Genomic DNA, 23,741 nt, shown 5'->3' on the forward strand with positions numbered 1-23,741 from the left:
GCTGCACCTGTTTGGTATAGAGCCATATTCACGCAAAGGAATGCTAAACGATTGAGGAGTCTACATAGACAGGCTCTAGTTGGGGTGATGTTCGGATACCGCACAATATCTTATGAGACGGCGTGCGTTCTGGCATCCACAAAACCCATAGAACTCCAGGTCTTGGAACGCTGGCTTCGCTTTCAGGGCATGGAACAGGGTGATGCTTCTGAAGTGGTTATACAGGCATGGCAGCGTAGATGGAGTCAACATGAGGGGGCTATGTGGACAAAAAGGTTGATTTCAGACATTAGCCAATGGGTCAAACGAAAGCATGACGAGGTCAGCTACTATGTCTCTCAGATGTTCTCTGGACATGGAAATTTCAAGCAATATTTATTCCGCTTTGGCAAAAGAAGCTCTCCACGTTGTTGGTACTGTGAACGCGATGACACAGCTGAGCATACAATATTTGAATGCGATAAATGGACAACACTTAGGTTTCGCACGGGAATACAGAATCTCACACCTGAGGAACTAATCAGCTTCATATTGAGTTCTAGACAAAATTGGAATAATTTTGAAAAATTCTCGTTTTTAGTTTTAAAAGAGAAAAATGATACTGAAAGACATATGGGGTACTAATAAAGACTGAAGTAATTGTAGAACTAGGATATTCATGAGTATTGTCTCTTTATGAAACCTACGAACGTGAGTAGGCGTTACGAGATCGGACTGGGAATGTAAAGACAGAGACCCGGCTTCGTAGTTGGTGGTTGGGAATGACATAGTTGGGCCTGGCCTACCTTCTGCGGGGTTAGAGGCAGGCAACACCAAACAACCGAGACCCGGTTCCAGGGGCTGGGGCTGGGGACGGCATAGTCGGACTCGGTTCCTGCCCTGGGAATTTGAGGCAGGCAATGTAAAGAAAACAAAAAAAAAAAAGATCCGACCGGGGGGGCTGACCTACCGTGCCGGACATACAGTCGGTGGGGAGGCCTCCTTTGAATAAAAGGACACTTCCTCGGGCTGCGTATACTTAATTGGATAACCGGCCCGAGGGAGTAGGGGAAAAAAAAAAAAAAGAAAGGGTATTAAAAGCCTCAGGAGGACTACTGTTACAGAGCTAATAGTGAAAAGTTGTTTGAAATTTAATACAAAGAAAAGAAAAGTGATAGATGCTTACAACATTAAGTACACCAGGACAAACATAAAATAAAGAACGATAAGCATAGAGAAAAATAAAACAGGATACTTGAATTAAAAAATATTTATTCTTTAAAACAGAGTTTATTTATTTTAAAAAAGAATAAAAGTCTTGAAGATTATAATATGTTTACTTTTAGCTACCTTATTATTTCAGAACAAAAAATTAAAACGAGTACATATTTAATACAGACTGGCAGGACTCCCAGTCAGATTACAGTACTTAAACTGGCAAAGAATTCATTTTACAAATAAAAATTGTTCCCTGAAAAATAATGTTTTAATGAATAAAATTGATATAAGCAAATGCAGTGGCTTATAACAACTTTCAATATCTTCTTGAGATAAAATAAAAATATTTTTTTTTATTAAAAAAGAGATTAAATTACAAATTAAAACCCACTTTTTATGACTAAGTTTTAAAATGAAATAATAGTTTTTAAAAAAAGTATCACAAAACAGATATTAATATCAATCTATATATAGGAACAATTACTAATAATAATAATAATGAAACAGACAAATAATCATAATTTGAAAAAAAAATCATTACGTAATAAATATAAATAAATCATACAGAAAATAACAACAAAAGATCCATTTTCACTAAACTTTGGTTAATACCAACACAGTTTTTCTTCAATAATAAATTTAGAAATAAAATCAATATAATTAAATTATAAAAAAACATTATCTATGCTTTAGCTTGAAAACATAACACATATTTACACAGCAAATGAAAACTTTACACTGTTCATATTGTTAAAAATTAGATACAGTACACCTTATAGATCACAATTATATGACCTTCCATTAAAAAAAAAATATATAATACTTTCAAAAAACAAATTAAAAGATTTAATAAATAAAAAAAGTTGTCTCTTCCCATTTTTACGTTTACTTGTCTATGTAATCAAACTAAATTACATCTTTAGATTTTTTTCAGAAGATAAAATTAAAATTTACATTATTAACAAATTGGTAATGTCTGAACTACTTATCTAATCAAAATGCACAATATACAAGTAAATTATTTATATCTTATTCCTGAAAATATTAATTTTTCTATAATCATTTACTTCATTAGCAAATGCAATTTTCTTAGAATATTAATAGGTCAGAATTTCATAATCAATAAATTAGTGTTTAATACTACTATATTTTGTCTATTATCTTTACAAAACATCACCTTAGAAGACTTATTATGGAGATGCAGATTTTCAAAATTTTTGGAATTTTATAATGTACATCTTATTTTAAAAAATAAGAGTTTTTTATGATTACTCATAAAACAATACATGGTGTTTTACTACTATAAAAAAATCAAAATAAAAAATTGCTATAAAAAAAATCAAAAAAGCTAGTTAAAGCACAAAAATTAACCTGGTACAACTAAAGTAAAAATGTCTACCCGTAAACACAAAAATAAGACACTGCAACACAGTTATAAAACTGGAAACCACATATGCAGCAGAAACTCTATTCCATCTGAACAAGCAATCAAAGACAGACAGATTCCAGAAAATTGAAAGAAGAATTGTAAAACCTGCATCAACAAAAAGTACCAGAAAGATGGGCAGCACTGGATCGTGCCCAACAAAGTCATGTACAAAGAGTTAGAACCCATCACTGACACTGTGCATAAGAGTGAGACAAGGATTCTTTGTACACATTGTGAGGATGCAAAATTCGAAACTTTCTGCAACAGCTGACATAGTACAATCTCAACTCCAAACCATCAAGACACGATGCAGTTGGATAAGAGAAATAAGGAGAGGATCTGAAGGAAATCGGGCCTTACACCAGAAGACACCATATAGACAAGATAAAATTAAATGAAAAAATTGAAGACAAAAACACTCACTTCACATTCAAACGAAAGAAACTCACAACATAAACATTTTTCACACCAGAAAGGGCATGGTGATCAGAACATAAGAAACAGTACTAGTAGACCGCAAGACCCAAACGGTCCCTCTGAAAGTGATTGATCCTATGCGGTCGTAAATGAAAAAAAAAAATCAATATCATAATACAATATATTCCTAAGACAAACTTTGACTTGTCATTAAATGGGGTTGTGATTTTAACATGTGGCCGCTACTAATTTTTTTTAAATCCATACTATATTAAAATACAATAATAAAATGTTATAAAGTATCTGAAATTCATTACATGGATAAATTGCTTTCATCAACTTCTACATCCCTCAAGTAGCAGAAAAAAACCCTTATTAAAATAAATACTACATTGGGGAACATCTGATTAAAAAGGAAAATAGTATAGTTAACAGTAACTTGCACAATTGTCACAATTACAATCTTTTCTCTCTAACCAATTTAATTTAACTTCCAACACAGTAAATCTGTTAGTTTAAACAAAATTTGTTTTATTTCCAATTCAATTATCAGTATACTAATTATCTCAAAATATTTTTCAATTAATACTTGTGATATCATCTTGAAGGATGTGCCCTTGCAAATTCAATAAATAATATTTAAGAATTACCTATTTTCATAATTAATAAATTCAATTTTGTTAACCCTTTATAACATATATAAAGAACTTCTTTGTAAATTTCCCATCACTCAAATTCTGTGAAAAACTACTTTCCTTTAACAAATATATAAAAATAAAATTCATTTAAATTTACAGCATAACAAAACATATAAACATACTTATATTCATTACAAACTAAGTTAACTGCTAACAAGAATAATAAAATTAATCTGAAGAACTTACATTCCTATATGTTCCAATTACCTATTTCACTTAATTTATGCAACTAAGTAAAAGTAGTTTATTAAAGGTAAACTAAAGGTAAAAAATCTACTATCTAGAATAAGTATCAACCAAACTACGTATTTTTTAACAATCCTTTTACAATGGAAAGCAAGTTTCCAAAAATGTACCTTTTTTAAATTATTAAAAAAGGTACATTTTTGGCCTTTTTTAATTTATTAAAAACTTTACCACTACAACACAAAAAACTATTGTCCGATTTTCTACTAAATTCATGTAAGTTCAAAAAATACTAAAAAATTTTTTAAAAGATAAAATTATGAAATATAGTTTTACTTTATCATATTATAGCACACATTGCAATAGTATTAGTAGAGTTGAAAGTTTGGCCTAGCTATTGTTTTTTTTATCAATATAAAAAGGCAGTAAAAATATGAGTTAAAAGAAATGAGTAAATTTAAATTTAGAACTTAACAATATTTATCATTATATGTTTATGATTTTTAAAACTATACATTCTAAAAAAAAATAATTGTTACAAACCTTATATTGTTAAAACTACTTCAATGAGAACCTCTATTAAAACGATCAATGTAAATATGGTTTTAAAAAACAAAATGTATTTTTTCAGTTACGTAGATCAAAAGATATCATTTCAAAATAAAAAAAGATAACTTGTTAATATGCTTTACATAAAAACTAATAAAATTGTAATGGAAAGTCACATTCATGTGCTATAAGCAAATGATATGATTATGAGCTTTTTGTACTTTAAAAATTTAAAGACAATAAATAAATAAACCAACTTTTTTTTTTATAAATATATTACAGTACATCACAAATCATAAAATTCAAGTTAAAATTTGCCACATTACTAAGCAACACATACAATTTATACCCTGTTACAGGATGATGATGATGAAGAATATAAGTAAGCGATTAAAGTGTTTCAAGTGTATACAGTCAGAGGAAGAAATTCAGTTATCCTCGTAAACTCTGCAACATCAGATAAACCAGTTCAACCTGAGCAGAACGTAAATTACAGCAGAAAGGTCACAGTCCTGTTGAAAATAACACTCATTCTAATTCAAGAGAAAAATTAATTATTATGTTACATAGAAAAATAATTATTACTGAAAGAAATAAATTATATCCTATTAATTCAGAGAAATCAACAGTTATTGGCTTCAAGGGCGATATCAAACATAAAAGTTATACCATCAGGTGTTTTAAAAGAAACTGACAATAATGAACAGATTCAAAAAATGTATAGAACAACTCTGGCTTTAATCTTAATTTTTGTTTTTTTACTACATTAGTTAGGTAACAAATTCATACAGCATTTAATAAATGCCATCCGTTTAATAAATGCATAATCTATCTGATGATAATGATGGAAAACTAATATAAATGGATTATAATCACTACTATTTACAGTGGATATTCTTGCACAGTAATATTTGAAAACTAGATACAAAAAATAAAAAACGGATTTAAGAGATATGAAATGAGATTTCTTTTATAAATAGGTGAATAAAATATATTAACTATTCTAATGTAATGTAAAAGAGGAAATTTTTTGATAAAATTTTCAACATACCGATTGAAGCTATCTGAAATAAATAAATTCAAGTTTACGACTCAAGGTATGGCTGAAACATAATGAACACAGGTACATAAAGGGAGAACAAAATACTGCAATAAGTGACAGATGCTGCTATTTTGTAGTTTCATTTTCTTACTACTAACAATCCAAAACTTGACTCATGCCCTCTCATTTTCTGTCACTCACCATTGTTATTTAGTCGAGTACACCTGCTAGTTTAAACAATATGAAGTTTTCAAATTGTTAACACCAGAAAAAGGGAATGCTAGTGACATTCAATGTAATCTAAAAGCCGTTTATGGTGATGAAACTGTTGATCTGTGAGTAGGAGGGCAATAAAATTTTGGGCATCAAAAAAGGTAATAGTGAATATCGAGAATGAACCTTGTAGTATCATATTGCAGTACTAACCTTGTCTGTCTGACAATCTACAGAGCTGATTTTTCTGCAACACAATAACACTCGGCCGAACACATCACATGCAACCATCGAGGCTCTTGTGAAGTTGAAATTTGAACTATTTTAACCCTCCACAATCACCAGATTTTGTCCTCTGTGATTTTCATTTCTTTCTTCAATTAAAGAAGAATATTAAGGGTATTTGTTTCACCACGGATGATAAATCGAAGGATGCGATGAAGTCGTAGATCAAGGAAAGATCGTCAGCATTGTTCACCAATAAAATGAGAAAACTGATTGACTATCGGGAGAAATGTGTAAGAGGTGACTACATAGAAAAATAAACATAAGTTTTGCAGTAAATAAGATGTACTTTAATAACATATCTATTTCACTGGACTATCATTTTCATCTGCAAGTTATGAATGAGTGTACAGTACATTTCAGTCACCCCTCATTATATGATCGATCCTACTAAATCAATTATCAAAAACACACGAGTAATAATTTATATTTCATATTCAATTTATTCTCAAGCAATCAGTTTTTATCTTTTCCTTTTAATTAAGTATTTGTTCTGATAACAAATGATATCATTCCCTTTTTTTGATCTCGCACTAAACATACTGTGTTGTTATGATGCTGTACAAGAACAACATGACAACATAATCAAAAGTTATTTTCTTATTATTTTTAACTAGCGGCCATCCACAGCTTCACACGTACTTGATGTGTAGCTTGAGCTCTTTGATGCTAGTTTGACCTTCAGTTTCAGCAACAATGGATGCTGCTTGAAATTCAGCTTGCAGGTTTTTTGAAGCCTAACACTGAGTGAGTGAGAATAACAATGAAGTGGAAAGTGGACGAGAAGGAGATAGCAGATGAAATGGTGACACTCTCACAACAGGGTAAAGAACAAAAGAGTAGTTATTGTTGTCCTCTGCTCCATATAGCCCACCAACAAGACACCTTTATGGTCCCAAAAAACTGTAACCATTGTTTCCTGTTGCTCAGTGTCTGTTTGAACTTTTTCAGCTTGTTTGGAGAAGTGTTCATCCACTGTTTAAACTGTTCTTTAGTTTCTGAATTGTCATACTGGATTCTAGTCTCATCAACAGTAATAATTGGCTTTTAAAAACTCTTCCCCCTCATTATCCTAACGCGTGAGAAACAATATGGCTGACGCCATTTACTGCGTTTTGTGATTGTCATTCAACATCTTTGGGACCCAACGTGCACACAGTTTCCAGTATCCTAGGTCTTTGGTCACAATTGCGTACAGAGAAGACCTTGAAATTTCTGGGATTTATGCAGAAAGTTCATTTACCATAAATCTCTACCGTCACGAACAAAATCATCAACACACTCAACCAAGTGTACAGTAGCGACAAACTTTTATTGTTGCTTACCTTCATTATGGACGTCTTTCGCCTTCTTTAAAATTCCTACATCATTCCTGTACACTGCCATCACTCATAAAGTTTTCACCTTACACTAGGCTCATTCTGTGATGGATTTCAGCAGCATTACATCCTTCTGCTTGCAAAAATCATTATCACTCTTCACAACTCACACTTGGCAGGAGCATCAATCGCAGTGGTCATGTTCAATTGCCTGTAGCTTGGCTCAGAATGATGCAATGGAGCCATTAATGGCAGAGATTGTGGTGGGGGGGGGGGTGAAATTGCACGATGCCCAGACCTGACTCCCGCCTATTTCTTGTTTACTTTAATTCATAATTGGGGGTTGAAAAAAATCAACCCTTGTAATTTTTTTAATGTAATTACATTTATTTTTTTTATTACAATATTAATATCACCAGATTACATACATAAACAGATTAACTTTCTTTTTTACTTTCCTGGCATCATAATTCTAGAGCTATGTTATAAGAATTATTTTTCTTTTTGTCAATTCCTTTGGAATCATATTTACTTTGTACTAAACAAATTGTATTATATATCTGATCAACCTAAGTACAGAATTAATAAATAGAATAAAGTAGGATGACATTAACCTTATTCCATTATGCATGCAAGAGGGCTTTCACAAATTACTCGCATCATCAGTTATATAACTTTTTAAAATATTTGTATCAAATTACATATTAAAATCACAATTAAAATTGAAATTAAATATCATTTTAGTCCACATGGATTTCTATTTTGTTAAATTATTAAAATTGTTAAAAAAAAATTCTTGAAGGGTAATTTTGAAGATAGGGAGTAGAAAATGATAAAGAAATACCAATTTCTTGAATTTTTTACTTTTTTTTGGTTTACTTTAACATACAGCGATAATTTTATAATGGAACTTCATCGTAAATTATTCCTACCCCAAAAAAATAAATCTTAGGTAACTTTTTTCAAGAATTTTTCCACTACATCATTAATCTTTCCACTACATAAGAATAAATAACCAATACCAGGAAATTATCACAACTTTGTTGTCAGATATTTTTTGAAGCAAAAAGTAAAAAATTTCTCTATTACAGTAAAATTAGATTTTTTTTAACCTTTATATAGTTCTTATATTAATAAAATTAAAAAAATTAGTACACTAAAATTTGGTTGATGTTGAAGCAAAGTTGCATCTACAACAGCTAAAATTGGTATTCTATATTTCTTGATCAGATCACTATTATGAAAATGATATACTATCTATGTATGTATATATATATATATATATATACAGAGTGATGTCAAATTACAAATAAGAAAAAGTCATATAAACATAGGTCAGAAAAGTTTGTTACAGAGTTTTGGCTCATGAAATATTTTAGCCCTGGTTCCTGCTCCCTCAGTAAAATTAAATTGTATTAAATTAAATTTTGTGCTTCCTTATGGTTTTTCTAAGAAATTGAATAAAAGTGGTCACAGACCACTTTTATTAGGTTTTAAGAAAAACGGGGTAAAACATGAATAAGTTTGTTGGAAAATACGCTGTGTTTTATGTATGGAATAAAATAACCTTTTTTAATCTATCAATAAACAAATAAAAATTTCTAGTTAACTTTGTAGAGAATTTAATTTTGAGAAAATTGATGTAAATAATATCTATTAAAATTAAACACAAATTTGAGAAGTTCAACTTTAATTAGAAAGAAAACCACAAACTGAATCAGACCAAAACTTAATAAATAGAAAACTGCTCAATGTGGCCACCATTTTGTTCAATGCACAGTTCAGCTCGGCGAATTCATGCTAGCCAGGAACTTTTAATAGCATCATTGTTATTCCTAATAGTAGCTCCAGCTTGTATTATATATCTCAATTCTTCTTGTCTGCCAATATGAGCGGAATAGATTAACGTCTTCATCCAACCCCAAAGGAAAAAGTCCAATAGCGCGAGATCGGGAGATCAAGGTGGTCATTATACTGGTTCGTTTTGACCAATCCATTGCTTACTAAATGTGCTATTTAAATGTTTCCTCACATCACAAAGTAGTGAACAGATGCATCTTCATTGAAAAACCACATCTGCACTCTATCTGTAAATGGAATATCTTCTAAGAGTTCTATCAATTTGTTTGAAAAAAAAAATGCTAATATCGTTCCCTGTTGAGCCTTGGCGTTAAGAAAAAAAGGGCCTATGAGATTATCACCACAAAGATTGCACTACACATTAAATGAAACAGTGCGTTAGAAATGACTTGTAGCAGTCTCATCGAAAATTTTCTTCTGCCTAAGTGTGTGTTTCTATAATTTACAATATCATTTCTTGTATCAAGATTCATTAATAATTATAATATTACTTAGGAAATTGGGATGATGTTCACATTTTCTAATTAACCACTGAAAAACTTTATCCATTTATTAAAATCAGGTAGTAATAATTCTTGTTCAAGTGTTGTTTCGAATAAGTACAATTGTTGCTCCTGTAATGTTCACCAAACATTTGATTGTGAAACATGAAAACGATGTGACAATCTTTTGGTGCTTGAGGTGGGGGACACTTGTGCCGCATTCAATAATGCTTCTTCAGTGTTTGTATTTTTCACAAAATATTCATGACTATTGAATCGTTGTGGTTTAAGCATACCTGTTACTCAAACTCATCTCTCCAAAGCCTCAAATGTTTTATGATACAGTACTCTTTGATCTGGATAATTTTCCCAGTATTCACACAGCAGCTAATCCATTTTTATTTACTTTACAATAAATTAACATGTTCGTCAATTCTACAAATGAAAACAAATTTGTGGTATCACCCATTGGGAATGAGTGATGAAACATTAACAGTATAAACACTGCTCAAATGAATATCCAAATGCTAGACACTAAACTTAATTGTTGATCAGCTGTTACTGTCGATCTCTCGACAAAAAAATCGAAAAATTAATATGTTATAGAAGTATGTCTTTCAAATTCATTTTTATCATTTTTAGCATTTGCATGTAAATTGTTCTGTTTAAAATTTTATTATTTTCCAATCCAGCTTGTTTTTTCCTAATTAAAGTTAAACTCTCAAATTTGTACTTAATTTTAACAGATGTTATTCACATCAATTTTCTCAGAATTCAATTTTCTACAAACTTAGTTAGAAATTTTTGTTTGTTTACTGATAAATTAACAAAGTTATTTTATTCCTTTGCTAAAAAAGTGTATTTTTCGACAAACCTTTTATGTGGTTTTCTTAAGACCTAAGTGAGATAGAAGGTCTGAAACCGCTTTTATTGAATTTTTTAATAAAAAACCTAAGGAAGCCCCAAATTTAGCCCTCAATTTTACCCCAAGAATTTTGGTATGGTTTTATTTCACAGAGGGAGCACAAAACAGGGTTAACATTATTGAGCAAGCCTGAAACTCGCTAATGAACCATTTTCTGACCTATATTTACATGAATTTGTTTCTTATTTTTGGCTATAGAATCATCTCCCAAGAGACTGCCATGTAATTTGGATCACTCTATATGTGTGTGTGTATATATATATATATATATATATATATATATATATATATATATATATAATACACAGGGTATAATTTTTTTGAAAATTCATCAACATATTGACCAATGTGCTCATTACAACAAACCACCTTTAGTGTTATTTTTTAAATATATATTACATATATTTACATTGAGTGGCTGAAAAGTAACTTACACCTCCTCTAACTACTTTTATAATTTATATAACTGGAAGCATTTTGCAGTATTCTATCTAGTACTGAAGGGTACTAGATAGAATTTCAATGAACTTCAATGAATTTCATTCTTTTGATTTTTGATTGGTGAGGGTGGGGTGACTCGAAAATTTCAAATGCGACCAACAGTCATTTGATACATCATTTTGAGGAGTTTGATGATACAAGAAAACTTATACAATTAAAACCAAATTCTGAATGCCCAATTCAAAACTGCAGCCAACAATATGTTTGTTTCAGATAGCTACAACTACAGTTGTATGCTCCCCTTTAATTTTTTTGTTATTTGAGGTATCCTGGTTTTCTTTTTGAAAATTTTCTCAAGTAAGAGAGGCTAACTCGGTAAGCCCCAATTTAAGTATTTAGCCTTCTGGGGAAGGGGCTCAAACATTTTAAATAAGACATATGGTCATGTGATTCGTTGTTTTAAAGATTTTAGGGAGACAAGCAAAGTGGTATAAAAAAAAATTAAATTCTGACCATTTAAACCAAAACGGCAACTACATTAATTAAAAATTGAAAAAAATTAATTATTACAATTTTTCAAATATTTCTTTTTTTACTCTTTTTTGGATGGGAACGGTGGGTTATCACCCTGGTTCCAAATGTAGCAGGCACCATGCTCCTGGGCCTTTCTAGTTTCCACTACGAAAGTTTCTTCTTTATTAGAGTTTAGAAACATAGTGACTTTGTATGGCTGTTTAACCATTTATAGATGCCATCCCTATCCAGAGGTTACACAAAAAAACAAACTAGTGGCTGAGGTGCCTACTGGACAAAGCTCTATTCCTATTCATAATACTATTAGCTATGATGAAGTTTTTATAAAGAAAATTTATCTATTCATGATTATATATATGTACATATAAGAGATTAGAAACATTAAAAGTAGTTACAATAAAATACAGCTTACTCACAATAATTTGCACATGAATTACCACAAATTAAGATAAAGAAAATTTAATAAAGTGTAAATTACTTTGCATTAAGGTCACTATAATTGTTATACATTAATTAGTTAATATAAGAAAAAAAATTACTGATAAATAATTTATTTTTTCAAGATATTACAAAAATTCAACAAACCCTTACAAAAATACAAATTATATTAACTTATCATCAATTGCACATTAATTAAATACATGTAAACAAAAATACATCATCATAATTTTTTAAGCATGTAAAAACAGCTCAAGATGATAGTATAATGTTAACTGTCATGCACAACCGTATTCTACATAATTTTACACACATCTACACTTGTTTCATCATTAGCATCTATGAATTATCAGAATTTTATCTGACAATGATCGTATTTTAAATTTTCTTACACCTGAACTTAAAAACTTTAAAAGATAATGGACATGTTGAAAATTATTGTGAATAAACTCTTTCTTCTTTATCATAAAAAACAATCCTAAGAACAGCCTTGTCTCAAAAAGGAAATTTTGAGTAGATTTACACTAATCTGCAGGTACAAGAGTTTTTACTTAATCAACAACCTTTAGGTTTTCAGTAAATTATATTAATTACACATTTCTACAGATGAGAATGAGAAACAGCTGTATAAAATATAAATTTTAATTCCTTTAATTGTAATAACTTGAATAAAACCTGTTTTTTTTTTTATTTTATATGGAATGTGCATCATAATAGCAAGTATCATTTTTTATCTGAGACTGTAATTGATATATACTACTACTCTTAACTGAAGAATCAACAAGTTAACTGATCCATAAACTTAAAAATTAAAAGTAGTATGGTGACAAAATGACTAATTAATTACTTACCATACAAATTTCACTGAATAACACAGTTATAATGGCGCTGTGTTAAACCTGCTCTATTCAGATCGCGAACGATTTTATCGTCATCTTCAATTCTAAATTGGAAAAAAGTTAATTAGTTAACGATATGAATCATATTATCACATGGCCACAAAATGTGACACATAAAACAAACAGTTATGACTGGAAAAATATTTTATAGAAAATCAAATCAAAAAATATATGCAACATATAAGTAGAATATTAACAGTGCATACAACTTTAACAGCTACTCTCATTATTGCAAACAGTTTCTAATACTAATAATTGTTATACACATTTGATAATCAATTTTTGAGGTTTGATATTTTATATTTATTTAATTTTATCTACGTATATAAACTTTTTATGGTCTTTTTTTAATTTTATAATTTTTAAGTTTTTAAAATTAATGCACTGTTTTGATTAGGTTAAATTCACTTTCAAAAAAAAAGAAAACCGATATAAATGAATACCATAGTTGATATTTTTGAGTAAACATGAGGGCTAGTCATGTTACCTAGTAGTAAAAATTTCAAGACATGTCATACCAGTAGACATTTCCATCACTCAGAGCAATGGCAAAACTTGCAAAACATTTTGGTGACCAAAAGTGTGATGGACAAATCTCATACACGATTTAACATTCACATTACACAAAATTAAGTAAACGATAATAGTAAAAGTAATAACAAACCCAAAAAAATGTCAACTTGCTGAATGCCTATGGAACTGGAGATTCCCCGATCTATAATTTGAGAGATTTCAAATGCAAAACATTTCCACTCATGCATGTCATAAGTGCTGAAGATGAGATTCGAAATCTCTATTTGATTTTTAGAGGTAGGATAATAATCCCAACTTTATTCAAGAATATGTTTTATTCAGGGACAATGTCCCTGACAATGTTATTCATGTCATACCAGTAGACATTTCCATCACTCAGAGCAATGGCAAAACTTGCAAAACATTTTGGTGACCAAAAGTGTGATGGACAAATCTCATACACGATTTAACATTCACATTACACAAAATTAAGTAAACGATAATAGTAAAAGTAACAACAAACCCAAAAAAATGTCAACTTGCTGAATGCCTATGGAACTGGAGATTCCCCGGTCTATAATTTGAGAGATTTCAAATGCAAAACATTTCCACTCATGCATGTCATAAGTACTGAAGATGAGATTCGAAATCTCTATTTGATTTTTAGAGGTAGGATAATAATCCCAACTTTATTCAAGAATATGTTTTATTCAGGGACAAAGCAGATTTATATGTAAATAGGGAAACAAATACATAAGATATACATACACTTGCTGAACAACATAATACATGTTTGCAAAATAACCTAAATGGATGATCTTTAATTTAGAAATTTAATTTAGTAAAGTGATATCTGGTGCAAACTGTGTACAACATATATTTTAGAAACTATATTTCTTTAAAGGTGAAGTAAATGCTAAATTACATCTAATCCAATAAATACCTCTACTTGATGAGCTGCCGGAAAGTGGCCTGAATTGTTTCAACAAGATGGTGAATTATCCCAATAAGTGTCAGTGAAAAATTGGCTTTATCCAAAATTGGATTGGACACAAACAAGCAGTTCTGACTACTGCAGTTTTCAATAGCTCTGATTACTGGTCACGTAATCAGAATCCCCTTTATTTCTTTTTCAGGGAGACGTACAGTATAGAAAGCAAGCAAAGGTGAACAAATAAAGAGACAATGATTATCTCAAGTGACATACTACAGAAGCACGTACACAAAATGTTCAGAACATGAACTCAAGAACTGAGTTTCTTAACAGTTTTTCTCTCAATATTTAACAACATATTATCAATGATGGGGAAGTACTGTCCACTGAAAGAAAAGTGTGTGTTCTTTCAATATATCGAAGTGCTTCAACAGATATAATATTTCATAACACATGTTATTTCATGATCACATATAATCTTTTATATATTTAAATTAAAGTTAATATAAATAAATTTAAATTAATATAAATAATTAAAATTTTAAATTTGTGTATTTTGTAATCAGATTTTGTGGTAACCTTGTATTTCAAGTTTTAATAAACTGTAACATTTACTTTGAAATAACATTTATAAACTAAAAATATATTCTTCTTCCTGACAAACACCATACTATAGTTATTCTAAGTAAAGTTTACTTCAGTTAAAAATAAAATTAAAACTACTTTACAAATTAGGGAGGAGTATTAAAAAGTACAAGCACCAAGGAGAAATATATACGAAGCACAAGAAAACAAAAAATATATAATTCAACTAGTGAAATTTTCTTTTATGTCTATTTGTATTTATGTAAGAAATGAGAGATAACATTCTGAAAAGTTATACAACACCAAATTGATATGGAACAATTTTATTACACTAAAAAAAAATTAATAACTATAAATGCAGTTGAAAAAAACCATTGATATTTTCATCTCTGGAGGAGGGAAAATTTAGAGAATAAAACTGAGCAGAAACATTCTAAAAGGCTCAGTGTGCAAAGGGAACTCATTTAAAATAAAATCAGAACATAATTAATAAAATTAGGCTTATATGGGCATTGACTGTCACTGCCATAAAAAAAATATATTTTCTTACGCTTTTTCTTGAGAGTCAAGATGATGAACCAGCTCGTCCCTTTTATTTACTATATTGACCAATTCTGATAAAAGTAAATTTTCTCTCACTTTTTGCTCTTCAGTCTTTTGCCAGTCTAAAACAAAACAAACAACAAAATAAGTTTTCGTAACTACACAGTCCTAATTCTCTATATGTATACAAAACAAATCTAACAGAGCATTTTAATTACATCTAAGACAGACATGATAGCAATTTTTAACGTAGGAAATTTTGTTTTAAAGTGTACAATTACACTGATAAACAAAAAAAAACTTTTTTTAATGCTTCTCTAAGTGTGATAACATTTCTTGAATTGCTTTTTTGCATACATTACAGATATGTAAATACAATTTTTCTATCATCCTTAGTTTTAAATAAAATTTATAATTTTATAATTTATAATTTTGCACGGCCATACCTGTTAGAATGATTTCATTGATGCTTTTCTTTTATAAATAGCCTCAGGCACATCCTGAATTAATATCCAACAGAAGTCAGCTAGCATGTTAGTATTCCATCTCCCTTTATAGTGACTTTCCATCACTGAAATGGCTTGGTGGAAAAATTCACCGTGTTCATCACTTACGTCTTCGAGGTTGTCCAGGAAAAAATCCAGGTGTGAGTGGAGGAAATGTATTTTCAAAGCCATATTACACCCCCTAGCTCTGTATGAAGTAAGAAGTTGATTAACAATACCATGGTAATTGTCAGATTTTTGTTTGCTGAGAAAATTTTTACAAACGTTTTTTTTGAAACTGAAATGAAGCCCAAGCTGCACTTTCTGCATTACTTAACATTGAGTCAACAATTATTCAACATTTCATCTTAATGGAAACGTTAACAAACATAACGTATAGACATTATATGTGTTAACTTTCCCCCCGATATGGATCTGGGAATCAGAAAACCTCCATGAACTCTTACAGTGTGAAAGGGACTACCCAAAATTAAATGTTTTTCGAGCAATATCCTGATGGCAAATTTACCAAACAGCCTTTGTTTTTTTGCTGAAGTAAGTGTAACAGGAGTTGCTTATTTGGATACGCGACGCACACGGCTCTTTCCTCAGCTGCAAGATGCACCAGAGAATTTTATTTGTCAAGATAACAGTGAGGAGAAGAAAATCCTCCTCATTGGCATAACTCTGTATGAGATAGGTTGAATGATCTTTTCCCCAACCACTGGATTAGTCAGCACAGAATTGATGACAGAGCTTATTTGCAGTGACCTCCAAGGTCACCTGATTTTAGTCACCTTGTGATTTTTCTCCTTAGGGGGTTTTAAATAATCTTATGTACCTGCCTTTGCTATCTACAGATCTACCAGATTTGAGGCACATGATTGAAGCAGCTGTCACTTCCAATACTCCAGATATGCTAGTAAACATATGGGACAAACTCTCCTGTCAATTAGATGTGTGCTATATAATTTGAAGGTGGATACGTGGATCACTTAGAGTGAAAAACTATAAGAGTTACTTTTTCATTTGATTTCTAATTCATTACTGTAAGTCATCGTTAAAATACAGCAAATAGTTTTAAAACCTCAATTTTTTTTTACACCTATATTATACTGTGTAACGTAGGTTATAGTAAAATAAGTCATTTTTACATATCATATTTTGTTCATTATTTAATCACATACCTTTACTACTGAATAATCTTATTAATTTCAGTGAATACTTATACATGTAATTAACATAAATGCATCACTGCCATTACTAAGTATTAATAAGATAATGATTTCATCCACAAACAAAACACAAGCAATCTGTACCTTCCATTGCTAATATGCTTCTAAGTTCCCTTGTAAGCAATTCAAATCTTCTCTCAAGATCATCTTCTTTCTCTCTATAAAAAAAATAATAAATAATATCAATAATTAAAGTTAAGCAAGTTGATGTATTAAGTATTTGAAATTTACATGAATTCTTAGATAATATTCAGACTCAAATAACCGTACGATGTTTTCTCTCAGGTCAACCGGCTGATGGTTGTTGTCTCTAATGGAATTAGAGACAGTCACAGTAACAAGCAACCAATTCACTTTCCTAAACCAAAGCAGATCAAATGGTCACAAAACACAAAACTCATGCATGTTCTTGTTAGAGTTGCTATTAAAATAATTTACATTACACCTTTTGAGATTTGAGAATACAAAGCAGTTGTACAACTCTTGCATCTGCCAAAATTAGCTGTCAGAGAAGCTATATTCAACTGAGATAAGCTACATTACATTATATCAATAATATTTTCATACAATTTTAATATTTTATTTAACTTTACAAAACTATCCTCAAAATATATATATACTGTAGCATTTAAAATACATATACTACATGTTTAATTTTAAGAAAAAAAAAACATTTAAATACTCAAGAAAATAAAAAAAGAAAATTTATTATCTCACAAACTGATACAAACTTTGTTTCTTTTGTATAAGAAAATGATACTGAATTATTTTTTTCATTAACTGTCTATCAAAGCACCTGTTGGAGAAAAATACTAAAATGTGCCCGTAAGCTTGCCTGTATATCCCATCTGTAGCCCTTTATTACAGAAATTACAATTATGGCATACGTTCAACTTATATACTGTATCATTTATTTACTGGATAATAGATGTTTTAGATGTATAATTATACTGATCATTGTGAAAAATTAAAACAAAACACTAATGTCTAAAGAACAAATCAATCTAAGGACCTTCCAACTTACAAGACATGAAGATAAATTTATGTTCATAATACAATTAAAATAGTAATATAAGTTTCAACTTTTGCTGCAGTTGATTATGAAGCTCTGACATCACTATTAGTACTAACATTCTTTGTTTGAATTAGATGGTAATAAAATATAGGTGCAGAATTCTGAGTGGCAAAATATCAAGATACAAGACCTCACAATTCATTATTCAGCCCTAAAGTGTGATGAGATAAAAACTAAATAATTGCTATATATTAGAACTGACTGAAAGTCAATACCATTTGAGTACATCATATGAATCCTGACAATTATAAAATTAGTTCTGTAGCATGTTACTAAACATTAAAAATATTCAGTGTATTAAAATTTAATGAACTTTGTAGAGAAAACATGATGAGTAACAGTGATGTTAGAAGATTGGTGTGGATAATTAATGAAGGAAAATAGAAAATTCAGAATAGGTTCAAGTGGAAAGCAATGGTAAACAAACTTGAATCAATATCTAATAATGTACTTCTCAATTTCTGAACTCTTTTAGTTTCTAGAAATTTCATTACTTGAGTTGCATGAACTGTCACATTTGTCATGATTTGAATAACTGAGCTGTGTCCATGTTAGAAAAATTTGTACCACTCTGAAACTTATCATGATAATGTAACCAATGAAAACTAATGTTTCTTACAAAGAAGTAATGTGAATCAGGTTTGATAGGGAGGTAAAAGGGGAAAAACTGAAAAAATGGCCCAAGTAACCAGCAAAAATAGCTCAGCTGGATAAAAGTCAGTGGAGAAGTTTTAAGTAATCACTTAGCCTATAAATTGAGATGTTGTAGATAACAATTCTACAATTATGTCACATGCAATAAATATGCAAAAAAAGGGGGGAAATGAACCTGATGTTTGAAGACTATTTCTTGAACAATTTCACACCAAACTATATGAAATACATATCAAATCAATATTTAAACAATCCTAATCGCCCCTATAAACTTCAACCCCTTAATGTTAATTATGAGGCTCGGCTGATAAATTTTGCACACTAGCGTGCTACACAGACAAAAGGTACTATCGAGCTGGGTGTGGCAGCACATGATAGCTAAAATCCCCCTCTACATAATGCGTTGAAATCTGTTAACCAGTTTGTTTTCAGTGGCAGTTGAGTCGAGTACGACAAATATGTCAACACAGTTAAAACAGCACGCAGTGATCAAAGTTTTAATGGCAGAATATCTGAATCCTATGAATATTTTTCATCATTTAAAAGCGGTTTATGGTAGTGAAACTATTGACAGAAGTACTGTGAATAGGTGGGCATTTTACCTTTAACCAGTTGTTAAAGTTATAAATATTAGCGGTCATTATAGTGGCTTTTGTCATGGGACTGAATTCTGGTTTTTATGATTAACTAACAACCTGTAATAAATCCTGTCCTTACTTGAAATTCTACTTTGTATGTAATTTGTTTATTATTATTGTGGTTATTATACACTGTTATTATTATTATTATTTTTGTCTTCTTATTACTATTATGGTTATTGTTATTGTCATTACTTATTATTATAACTATTTTCATTTTTATTATCATTGATTTGTCTTATTTTATTTATGTTATTAAATAATAATTGTAATTGTATAAACAATTTCAACTGTCAATTTCTCAATATCCTGATCGAGCTGTGAGTAGGCGAACAGTATTATATTTTAAGGACTTTTTGTTAGCACCTCATATATATATATATATATATATATATGTGTATGAAATTAAAGACACATATTAAACTCTTTTGAATGGAGAATCTAAGACCTGAAAAATAGTAATGTTCATGATTGTGATACAAGAAATACAAACAGTATTCAAAATGAAAAATATAATTTTAAAATGTTTCCCCTGTATGGAAACCAGACTAATATAAAAATTATCAAACATAATAAGATGAATCATTCAAGATGTCATAACATTTTTAATTCTTAATGTACCCCTTTCAATTGAAAAAAAAAGGTAAAAACTCACAAAATATTTAGTTGCATCTGTCTTCTTAATAATGCATTCTTCTTGTTGACTAGAGTAAACCATCTGGCCATCAGAGCTTCCTCTCTTTCTCTTTCGTTGCCTGCAACAGCGAGAAACAAATATTAGCAGAAGCAATATTACAAATGGGTATTTTTTCAATATCATAGGAATAAAATTAATCTATAATCACATATGAAGGGTGGCTGAAATGTAAAGTACAGTTGCTCATTACTCAAAAATTTAAAGAGATAGTCAAATGAAACTATTATAGCATAAAAGTACGTTTATCTTCTAAAAGAACTTATATTTATTTTTCCACAGTCATCATTTTCAGCTACACATTTCTCATTCTATCAATGAAGATTTCTGAGAGTCTTTTCTTCATCCGCACAACCTCACTACATCCTTTAGTTCATCACCAATGGTGAAACAAATGTCGATAATATAAATATGGAAAGAAATGAAAATCACCAGGCAGCGCCAAATCTGTTGAATACGAAAAGTATGGAAAAGTTCAAATTCACAAAGCCTCAACGATTGCAAATGTATACGGCTGAGCATTATTTTATTGCAGAACTATCAACTCCACGGAATGTTTCAAACACAAAATGAACATCTGCTAAGGTGTTTTAGTATCTTTATGTATCAGACAGAATTTACAGTCAAACCAGTCAGTCTCCAGGGAGTCAGGCATTTAAACGTGTTTAGAATCCTACAACACTGTCAAAAAGATTTTTTGCAAAGGGTTATATTTTGAATATTTTTGTCTATAGTGAACCTTAGTGTTGGTATTCCAACGCTCTGCCATTTTTTCTCCTAAGTTGTAATTGTAATGATCCACCCGAGTTTCATTTTACTTCACAATATTAAAACAGAACTTATCTGCCTCATCATGATAATGTTTCAGAAGCTGTTCAAAACATTCTTTTTGTTGTTTGTCCTTTTCTGTGCATTTGCACGACACCCACCATGAACAGATTTTACAGTAACCCGATCTAGCAAAAATATGTCATACTCATTCTTTCAATATGTCTACTTGGATGACGATGCAGTGTTGCTTAATGTGATGGTCAATTTGAATCATTTCATTCACTTCTTATGGTGCTTCTCATCAGTCACAGAAACCAGTTGACCATTACCAGCTTCTTCTTTAATATTCACTTTACCAGTTTCTGATGCATGAAATTTTATCACCTACCCACAGTATTTTTAACAACAGTTCATCACCATACACTTTTTAGATGATGAATGTCATTAGCATTCACATTTTATGTAATTAAAAGTTCAATTGTTGCACATTATATCCATAACAAGTTTAATCGACTCTGTAGTAGCAAAGGCGACTGATAGAAAATGAGAAGGTGTGGTTCGATGAGTTTTGAAATGTAATAGTATCGGTGTGATACTGCAAGATAAAATCATCTGTCAGTGCAACATTTTTTCTCCCATTACATTCCAGAATGCAAATACACTTAAAAATATGTTCGATACTAAAAAATTATTATAATTTAAAAAATATTATATAATTAAAATTAATTCACTGTCGAATTAATTTATCTGTGCAATTAATTATTCCTATACTAAAAAATGTGTTAGTTATATCGCAGCAAGTAATAACTATTACAAAATAACATAAGACTTTTACCAAGTTCCATAACTTTACGAAGCTCCTTTTCCAAAATGGCAGCCTGTTTATCTATTTGCTTTTGTTCTCTTTCTAATGCTTCCAATTCATTTTGGATATAATTAACATCTTTTATTTCCTGTGAACAAAATTTACAAAAAATAAAATTACAAATGAATTACAGGAAAAATAGTTGTGTGCTTGATTTCCTATGGTTTTAATTTAACTATGCATAAAATAATTTTATAATTTAAAATATTAGATTAAAATTATATGTTAAAATTAGCTTCTCACAGCTCTCTTAAAATTCCAGCTATAGATACTAAGTCTCAGAAACAAGGTAAAATAATTATTTTTCCCAACAGACCTACCTCATATAAGTGTGTAAACATTCAACAGCCTGAATGAAAACTATGCACTACCTGAAATTTTAAATATTAATCATTTTGAAATCTGGGCAAAATATTTCTGTCCTTCATTGTTCAAGTTTCAGTTACTGTTGTCATCAAAATAATGACTCTATGAATGAATAGTGGAAATATGCAGCTAAACATTCTTAACATTTTTCTTTACTACTTTTATTTCAATTAGCACATAGCATAATTTATTGTCAGAGGACTTTTTTTTTATTCCATTAATTCATCTTATACAAGCTTAAGATGAAATAGCAACAAACAATTATCAAGATTATTTTTTTAAACAACATTCACTAAGAGTTTATTATAATAAAATTCATTACTCCTTTATTGTTAGGTGTGTGCTCAGGGGAGATACGATCCATTAGTGAAGTAAATGAATGTAATGGTGAACTGGTTGTGGTCTTCCTTGGACTATCTTCTTCCATACCCCAAGGCACATTTCCATTTTTTTCCTGCTACAATCAGATGAAACACAGTTTAAGAAACAAAAATTAGTTTTAATCATATTATTTTAATATTTTTATAAATAAGGAAAATTTTAATACAAAAATAAGGAAAAAAAATAAAAAAGGGTGCTTCATTTAAATCATCCCAGGTTATTTTCTCATAAACTACAAATAATACAAAAAAATAACCTAAATAAAAATTACTCAGATTGGAAGGGGACACACATCTCATGGTGACCTTGAAATTTACAGTTATTTCAACATTAACATGATTTTTTTCAAATGGAATGTCCTATTTTTGACCATACTAATGAAAATAGCAGAAAATTTTACATTGGAATATATGGTCACAAATATAAACTTGGGCCTTTTTTGAATATTATACAGCTAACCATCAGAAACAGTGTTATATAGGTGATAGTGTTACATAAAGATAGTTTTATAAGAGTAACATGTTTCTGAAGGTCATACAATATTCCTGGAATATATATATTCCAGGCCATTTACCTCAAAAACTATAGGAAAGAACATAAAGATGACTTTACACTATCATATAACATTATCTCTGATGGTTAGCCATATGACCTTCAAAAAAGGTCCCAGGTCATATGTGTGACTACATATTCCAAAGTAAAATTTTCTGCTCCTTTCATTGGTGGGGTCAAAAATAAATCATTCCATTTGAATAAATCATGTTAACCTTGAAATAAGATCAAGATCAAATCCAAGGTCACCATGAGATGTCCCCTTCCAATCTAAGTAACTTTTGTTTACGTCATTTTTTTGTATTATATGTAGTTTATGAGAAATACAGTACGTAAAAACTCACACACGATTATTGTAACTCATGCACATAACCAGTCAGGCATATATCCAATTTATTTCTACAAACCATTCTATCAAAATATTCCAATTAAAACATTTTTACATATATAGAGTAAATTGAAAAAAGAACGAATAATGTTAATCATATAAAATGCAGCAGCTACTTGGTAATTTTTTGGTTCTAAAAAAATTAATA

General features: G+C 29.9%; 1 protein-coding gene across 7 annotated transcripts in view; it reads right to left on the minus strand.

Moving 5' to 3' along the window:
• Ehbp1 (Eps15 homology domain containing protein-binding protein 1) overlaps positions 1-23,741 on the minus strand; it is a 164,322-nt gene that overhangs the window by 10,812 nt on the left and 129,769 nt on the right. For 4 of the 7 annotated variants that reach the window (XM_075357127.1, XM_075357121.1, XM_075357122.1 and 1 more), the window contains 7 exons: positions 22,595-22,729; positions 21,877-21,994; positions 20,232-20,331; positions 17,294-17,367; positions 15,497-15,611; positions 12,867-12,958; positions 4,653-4,988 (listed from right to left, as the gene is read on the minus strand). In XM_075357127.1, coding sequence (XP_075213242.1) covers positions 12,877-12,958; positions 15,497-15,611; positions 17,294-17,367; positions 20,232-20,331; positions 21,877-21,994; positions 22,595-22,729 — 624 coding nt within the window. In that variant the 3' untranslated portion in view covers positions 4,653-4,988; positions 12,867-12,876. Of the gene's footprint in view, positions 1-4,651; positions 4,989-12,866; positions 12,959-15,496; positions 15,612-17,293; positions 17,368-20,231; positions 20,332-21,876; positions 21,995-22,594; positions 22,730-23,741 lie in introns of those variants that run through there. The other 3 variants (XR_012755234.1, XM_075357125.1, XM_075357124.1) reach the window with 3 other exon arrangements.

This window comes from Lycorma delicatula, chromosome 2 (assembly GCF_047948215.1).
Source record: "Lycorma delicatula isolate Av1 chromosome 2, ASM4794821v1, whole genome shotgun sequence".
NCBI lineage: Eukaryota > Metazoa > Arthropoda > Insecta > Hemiptera > Fulgoridae > Lycorma > Lycorma delicatula.